Source organism: Carya illinoinensis, chromosome 12 (genome assembly GCF_018687715.1).
Source record: "Carya illinoinensis cultivar Pawnee chromosome 12, C.illinoinensisPawnee_v1, whole genome shotgun sequence".
Lineage (NCBI taxonomy): Eukaryota > Viridiplantae > Streptophyta > Magnoliopsida > Fagales > Juglandaceae > Carya > Carya illinoinensis.
In genome coordinates, this window is record NC_056763.1 from 13,530,805 (window position 1) to 13,539,367 (window position 8,563).

An 8,563-nucleotide genomic window follows, 5' to 3' on the forward strand; every position below is an offset into this window, starting at 1 on the left:
TATAATTCTTCACATAAAATCATGAATTTTTGTAACTTTATCATGACTTGGGTACGTAAAAAAAAGGGGGGGCTTCCAATGGTAAAGAGATACTTATAGAGAGATATTTTCATAAATATTTTTCCTTCCTATTATAATTCATTTATGTCTTTAAAATAATTTGATAAAAATAAATGAAAAAGAATAGTGATTACCTTTTTTATGTCTTTTAATTTTTATTTTTCAGTTTGAATAAAAATGTTGATACTCGAATAATTAAGATTCTTAATAGTTATAAGAATGAAACAGAGAGGAACTTGTAAAAATAAGTCATAAATCATTTATAATATTCTTTGAAACTCACCCAAATAATAATAAATAATATAAAATTCACTTTAAACTATCTCCCATACGCCATAAATAAGGATCCATTTGATTACTTAGAATATCTAACTATACATATATATATATATATAGTAATGAAATAACTTGAATTAAGATATTATATTAAATTTTGAGAAATAAGAGAGAAAAATTAAACAAAAATATTAAAAAATTATTTGAATATAATTTTTATTTTAAAATCTAAAAAGTTAATATTGTTTTTTGTTTTTGTTTAAGAATTTAAGAAAATTATAATGAGTAGGTAATTATTAAAAAAAGTTGAAGAATTGAAATTTAAAAATATTTTATATTTAAATGATATTTAGCAAAAAAAATATAAGAATAACAATTATGTTTTCAAACGGAATAGAGTTTTGCTATATACAAGCAAAGTCGCGTACTAATTTATGTATTAATACTGATTCATTCATACTTAAAATTTAAATTAATATTATTTTTAATAAAATTTATTTTTTAATCAATTACATTAAATTAATCAATAGATTAATATATAATTATACTTATAATTATATTTTTCTAACCGAATATTAAAGTTTTAAAAATTTGAAATGAAAAATAAATAAATAAAATCCCGCAGACTTTCTTTACGCGGCCAATAGCCTAATACATCCACCAACGGTCCAACCTAGCCTCTTTGAATAGTAAAGGTGGGGCTGAAGTGGAGTGGGCGAGGGGATTGCTTGTTCACTAAGCAACAATAAAATGATGGTGACAACGTCATACTTTTCTATGCATTTATTATACACAGATTGCCATTTCCATCTTTGACTAAATGAATCTACGTGCAAGTGTCACTACAATCTATATGACTAATTTGCCCTTCTCCCTCTGCAACCAAATTTACTAGAGTACCCTTTCACTGATGAAAGTATAGGTGGTACCAAAAAGAACCATTGTTTTTTGTTTAATTTGATCATAAAATATTACATTTTACATTATCTTGCAGGGGGAGAGAAAGAGAGAAAAGAGATGAAGATTAGATTTCACACTAATTTAATTTGCAGAGAGTGCTAATAAATATTATATGACCTCGTAATCTCCGTCGCTTTATATTTTAAAATTCAGACAAACTCAATTTAGAAAGTTATAGTTTTTTTTTTTGTTAATCGATTTCTTTTGAGATTAAAAAATAATATATTGAGGTCTAGTTTGATTACAGTACAGATGAGATAAAATATAATCTTTTATTAAAATTTAAGTAAAATATTATTATAATATAATTTTTTAATATTAATTTTATTTTAAAATTTAGAAAAGTTAAATAATTTATAATATTTTATGTAAAAATCTAATAAATTTATAATGATTATATGAAATTATATGAGATACGATAATTTAATTTTATGTAATTAAACCAGTACTGATAATAAATAAATGATATCATGATAGATTTGGGCAGAATCCCTTTCCTAATACAAAATTCAAGACTCTAAATACTTTTGCATTTTCTATCTATGATTTTAAGAGAGATTTAATTCTACATTTTTATATATATTAAAAAAAAAGACAGCATGGTCAACTTTAAATTGTATATGATACACCAGCTTTCAGACAAAAACTGTACACAAGTGGCATCTATTGTAATTATAGTTAAGACCAAGCCCAATAATATTTCCAACTTGCCACCTTGCATAACGCACAAAACTGCATTACGAATGATTTGGTTCCGACATTTATAAATCCAAATCCTTTTCATCTTCTTCACTGCAAACACAGGAAGAAAAAGCACACTCTAAAAGCCATGAACTTACGGCGCGGTTTTCCGTTGCTGTTTCAGCAATACACCGCGCTTCTGAAGAAGAACCTCCTGCTCTCATGGCGGAACAAGAGGGCGACCTTTCTCCAGCTCTTTTCCTCCTTCTTCTTCGTCTTTCTCATCTTCTGCATCCAGGAGGCCATCCAGGCTCGCTACTCCACCTCCACCTCTTACAAGAGTGTCCCCGATCCCAAACCCCTGGTCTCGCCTCCGATTCCGCCCTGCGAGGACAAGTTCTATACCAAGCTCCCTTGCTTTGACTTTCTGTGGAGCGGAAACGAGACCGCTGCGGCTCGGACCATTGTGGATGGCATCATGGCGAACAACCCTGGGAGGCCGATTCCTTCAACTAAGGTAGGTGTCTTTTTCGCTTCTGGGAGAACAAAATGGAAAATGGATACTCGAAGAGAATTACGTATTCCAGAGTCTTATGCTACGTTTGGATATCGAACAGCCTGTTTTTGAATAGTAATGAGACGAATCTGATGGAGTGAGTTATGAGAAATCCATATGAGATAAGTTTAGACGTGCTTGAACGTTAAAATATGTTTAGAGACTTTGATTTGAAAAATATTATGAATCTTACGTATAAATAGATTTTGAATTGTTATAAATTTAATAATTTGAAAATTGAGTGTTGAGATATTAGATTCAGTTTAAAATTAAATTGAGTTCATTTCAATTGGATTTAACAACGAAACGAGACCTATTGAGTTCCTTTGGACTTTATTTACATCCATTCGCTGATTGGAGGCAAAGAAAGCGAGCGAAAAATGGAAATAGGGCGGTGCTCTGGTTGCTTCTTTTTCATACTTGGTGAATTTGAAATTTTTTGTTTGTTTTCTTCTCTTTATTGAATTCAACGCAAATAAGAAATTTCACATTAACGAGCCAGTTGCCTGGTCCATAAAAATAAAATTGGAAATGAAAGAATTTCAAGCCAGTTGACCAGCTAGTTTCAAATAGATAATTCCAAAATTATGGATATTTTTATCTTTGTTTGGTTGCTGAGAATCTACAACTACAAGAAAGGACGAAGCGAACGAAAAGTGGAATTATCTAATTCTATCCTTTGGCTTCAGTGGGATTGGAAATTTGGTTTGAAAATCTTGGAATTCTTCTCTATGTCTGCTCCTAAATGTAATAGATTGAAATCTTGCTTTTGGTTTTGTTGAGGAGGTCAATGAAAAAGGAAATATGATGGACGATTAAGACCGTCGAAGATCTTAATTAAAACCATTCTAAATGGTGTCCTTTGTTAATACAGGTTCAATCATTTCGGACACCAAGTGATGTAGACACATGGCTTGTTAATAATCCTATGAGGTGCCCAGGAGCTTTGCATTTTGTGCAAAGAAATGCTACAATAATCAGCTACGGCATACAGACTAATTCAACTCCAGCTGCAGTGCGAGGGAATTATGAAGATCCCACATTTAAATTTCAAATACCACTTCAAATTGCGGCAGAGCGTGAGATCGCAAGATTGCTGATTGGAGGTATTAAATTCTGGTCCCAGTCTGGAATTCTCTGGTCACAGGATTTAATGCTGTTAAATCTTCTCTGCATTTTCAGATTCAAACTTAAGCTGGGCTGTCGGGTTCAAGGAATTCGCGCACCCTGCAGTGGAAATTTTTTCTGCAGTGGCTACAGCAGGACCAACCTTTTTCCTTGCAGCCGCCATGTTCGCTTTTGTTTTTAATATCAGTTCTTTGATCACGGAGAAAGAGCTTAAACTTCGGCAGGTATTGACAGTCTGTGGTCTGAAATCAAAATAGGATTATCATTTCCTTCTCTTTGCGGGGTGCAGAATTAATCAATTTTTCATTTTTTTTTCTTTATTTTTATACCTACAGGCAATGAGTATGATGGGTCTTTATGATTCTGCTTACTGGCTCTCGTGGCTCACGTGGGAGGGAATTCTTACGCTTCTCTCCTCAGTATTCTTAGTTCTCTTTGGGATGCTCTTTCAGTTTGATTTTTTCTTGAACAACAGTTTTGAAGTAGTGTTACTTGTTTTCTTTCTTTTCCAACTTAATATGGTAAGGAGCAAGTCTCATTTGTCACTGTTTCATTTTTTGCTTATTAATTGTGATTTGGTTTTTAATTAAGTACGTTTTTCCAACTTTTGATGCTAGATTGGCTTTGCCTTCATGTTGTCAGCCTTCATTAGCAAATCCTCTTCATCCACAACAGTGGGTTTCTCCATATTTATTGTTGGCTTCATGACTCAGGCAAGATTCCGTTGCCAAATCTCTGTGATAGAAGTTAATTAACCGTTCACTTGTATAATTTGTTTCCATTTATGTTGTTGCAGCTTGTTACAATTTTTGGATTTCCATACAGTGACAACTTCTCTACCTCCTTAAGAGCAATCTGGTCGTTATTCCCACCTAATCTTCTTGCTGCAGCTCTAAATCTGCTTGCTGAAGCAACTTCAACCCCTCAAGATGTTGGGATTTCTTGGAGTAGACGTGCCAAGTGTGCACCAAACGATACAGAATGTGTAATAACGATTGTACGTGAAAACTTCAAGCTCCCAATTGTGACAATTAATACATCACTCTATACATTCTAGTGGGAAAAAGCACATTCCAATCTTACATTGCACATTCATTTTTGTCACCGTATTTTAATCTATGCTGGATCATTTCCATCACAGTTATTTTGTATCTCTCATTCTCATGACAGGATGATATTTACAAATGGCTGGTTGCTACATTCTTACTATGGTTCATATTGGCCATCTACTTCGATAACATAATCCCAAATGCATCTGGTGTGAGAAAATCTGTGTTTTACTTTCTAAACCCTGGGTATTGGACAGGAAGAGGTGGAAGCAAAGTGAGAGGTAATTCAGTTTTCTCTCCACTCTATGCTCGTGAGTTCTCCTCATTGCCTATAATTATGACTGATGCCTTTTCCCCTTCCCATCATAGAGGGTGGGATTTGTAGTTGCATAGGTTCAGTTCCACAGCAAGAGCATATTACTCCAGATGACGGAGATGTCCTTGAAGAGGAAAACAGAGTAAAACATCAAACACGGGAAGGTGTGGTTGATACAGACGTTGCTGTTCAGATCCGTGGTCTTGCAAAGTCATATCCTGGGACTAGGCAGTGTGGTTGTTGTAAATGTAAGAAGACTCCATCATACCATGCTGTTAGGGTAAGGACCCTTTCCAACTTTAGTTCTAGCCAAGTTGAGGGCTAAAAGTAAGCTTTTTGTTAATGCATACACGATTGTGTAGCTGTTATGAGTTATGAGCATTTTGTTCGTATCTTTACCTAAATGTAAGAAGACTAGTGCAAGGTCCTCTTTCCAACTTTATTTCCGGCCGAGTTGAGGTAATGAATGTAAGCTCTTTGTTCATGTGGTGATTATGTGTATCATTCATACCTAGAATATTAGTATCGATCACTATGCTTAATTGTCGGCCAATGGAATTTCGTGGCAGAATCTACTGAGTGGTGGCTCCGGCTATCCATCACTCTGGTTGTTATACATTGGTGTGTTGAGAGCCTTTATCCTCATCTAGACTGATGCTCTTTTGTATCACTATCATTAAATTTTGTTTTACCAGTTCTTGGTTGCCATTGACCATCATTATAATGCATGAGATGACAATCATGATTCTATACATGGTTTGTATATATGTTTTGGTAGATTTGACACTGATTTGAGACTTGCGTTCAGGGCTTATGGGTGAACTTTGCAAAGAATCAGTTATTTTGTCTTCTTGGACCTAATGGGGCGGGGAAAACTACAACAATTAACTGTTTAACTGGCATTACACCAGTGACAGGAGGAGATGGTGACTCTCTCTCTCTCTCTCTCTCTCTGTTTGTTTATTTTATGGAATTACGGTCAAGAAGGATATATCATCTGTATCTGCCTTGTTAACAGCATTGATATATGGAAATTCAGTCCGAAGCTCAGTTGGCATGTCAGACATTCAAAGAATTATAGGTGTTTGTCCCCAGGTAATCTCTGATTCTGTGGGTGTGGCTATGTGTGAGTTTTGCTGATTGTTTCAGCAACATATAGCATAGTTCATTTTATAGACTATAGCAATGACCCAGAATAGAAGTTATATGCTAACCTGTTTTTGAATTTTGTATCTTTTCCTAGTTTGATATCCTTTGGGATGCATTGTCTGGCCAAGAGCACCTCCACCTCTTTTCTTGTATTAAAGGCATACCCCCAGCTTCTATAAGAGCGGTAAGTATTATGCATGCAAAAGGGTGTTCCATCTGCTTTCGTCCTTGTCATTAATTAAAGATTAAAAACAAACTTCACAATCCCAAACTGAGTATGCAATGGCCTTCATATGTGTTACTGCAAAGATGATAATCTATTGTTGATTCCGTATCTGTTGTTTAAGATAAACAATTCTGCTCAAATGCAGATTACTCAGAAGTCATTGGCAGAGGTGAGACTCACTGAGGCAGCAAAAATTAGAGCAGGGAGTTACAGTGGAGGAATGAAACGCCGCCTCAGTGTTGCAATAGCTCTCATTGGCGATCCTAAGTTGGTCATTTTGGATGAACCGGTAATACAGAAACGAATAAACATGCGCAGCTATTCTATTACATGATCTGTTTATGTGAAAATTCTCAATTTTTATCCTAATTGGCAGACAACTGGCATGGATCCAATAACAAGGAGGCATGTCTGGGACATAATAAATGACGCAAAGAAAGGGCGTGCCATTGTCCTAACAACGCATTCAATGGAAGAAGCCGACATTTTGAGTGACCGCATAGGAATCATGGCCAAGGGTAGGCTTCGCTGCATTGGAACCTCAATCAGGTTAAAGTCACAGTTTGGCACTGGTTTCATTGCTAATGTTAGCTTCTTGGGAAGAACAAATGGACAAACTCCCCCGACTCATGCTCTTTCCAATGGGGCTGCAGTTTCTACAATTCATCACGAGGCTGTGAAGGAGTTCTTTAAAGATGTAAGTTAAAAAAGTAAATTGATTGATCAAAACTTTTCTTTAACATGCAATGAGTTTGGCTTCTAACAAGGGGAATGTTTTGGCAGCGATTGGATGTAGTACCAAAAGAGGAGAATAAAGCCTTTTTGACTTTCGTGATCCCTCATGATAGAGAGAGGCTTTTAACGGTAAAGATTTCTTTCGGTTGTATTTTTAACCTTGTACCTGGTGTTAAAGTTGTCCTTTGTTGTGTTTACAAATATCAGGAACCATATTGCATTTTCCGTTAATGCGGTATCAGAAGTTTGAACCTTAAGTCAGCGTATTTATTAATTCTTTTTTCCCAAGGCATTATTTGATGTTGATTGTATTATTTGAAATGATACATATCACAAAGTCCAATTGGAGAAAGATTGCATCAGCTTTAATTGTGTGATGTTGATTGATAAAATAATTCTGTAAAGCTCTCATTGCTAATTTTGCTGCCACAATATCTTCATCAATCTCAAAACTGATTGAAGATTATGACATGGTTGGAACTGTTATAAAGTGAAATGTATAGCTCAAGAAATAACAATCCCCCATATTTTTATGTTCATTGGATTACACTCTAACATGTGAGTACTTATAACTAGAACTGATTTTGGAGATTTTGAGATGATTGTACAAATCAATTTCATCTATACATATAATGTATTTCTTTTTTCCTCCGCACTTTTTTTCAACTTTTGCTTATTACCTTTTTTCTTTGGTCCTGCTAATCCTGAACAGAAATTTTTCGAGAATCTCGAAGATAGAAAAGAAGAATTTGGTATATCTGACATCCAACTGGGTCTTACAACTCTGGAAGAAGTTTTCTTGAATATAGCAAGGCAGGCAGAGCTAGAGAGTGCTGCAGTTGAAGGGAGGTTGGAAACTCTGACTTTAACATCCGGAGCCTCAGTTCAGGTAGGATATATTCTTTATTGTTTATATTGTTAAAACCAGGTTACCTCAGGTGAAACAGTTTTTTTTAGGAGTGTAGCAGTGCACTGATATCTTATCCTTGTACTATGATTGCACAGATACCTGTAGGAGCCAGGTTTGTGGGGATTCCAGGAACAGAATCTGAAGAGAATCCAAGAGGAATAATGGTGGAAGTGTACTGGGAGCAAGATGATACCGGTGCCCTCTGCATTTCTGGCCACTCAGCCGAGATTCCAGTCCCTCCTAATGTTCCAACAATGCCTTCAGCACCCACTTCTGAAAGAAATTTCTTTGGCCGGGCAGGAACAGTCCATGGAGTTGTGATCAATCCCGATCAAATCGGTATTACAAATTAATATTGACGTGTGCATATACTTGAGTTGTTGTATTTATAATGTTTTTGTGCATTTTTTTTACAGTTAGTGAGCATTACCATTCAGTTAGATATATCTTGTATTTTGAATACCTAAAAAACTTCTACAGGTTTTGGCTTTGTACCCAAATCATCCGATGTTACAAA

General features: G+C 35.1%; 1 protein-coding gene across 1 annotated transcript; it reads left to right on the forward strand.

Annotated features, from left to right (window-relative positions):
- The first annotated feature begins 2,058 nt into the window (after positions 1-2,058).
- On the forward strand, positions 2,059-8,563 carry LOC122290357 (ABC transporter A family member 2-like). Its single transcript, XM_043097998.1, has 16 exons — positions 2,059-2,494; positions 3,408-3,639; positions 3,716-3,885; positions 3,997-4,182; positions 4,279-4,374; positions 4,458-4,658; positions 4,832-4,991; positions 5,080-5,306; positions 5,835-5,952; positions 6,045-6,121; positions 6,270-6,359; positions 6,547-6,690; positions 6,778-7,098; positions 7,185-7,265; positions 7,849-8,025; positions 8,142-8,563. The coding sequence occupies exons 1-16, from the start codon at positions 2,126-2,128 to the stop codon at positions 8,397-8,399; spliced, it is 2,907 nt and encodes a 968-aa protein (XP_042953932.1). The 5' UTR covers positions 2,059-2,125; the 3' UTR covers positions 8,400-8,563.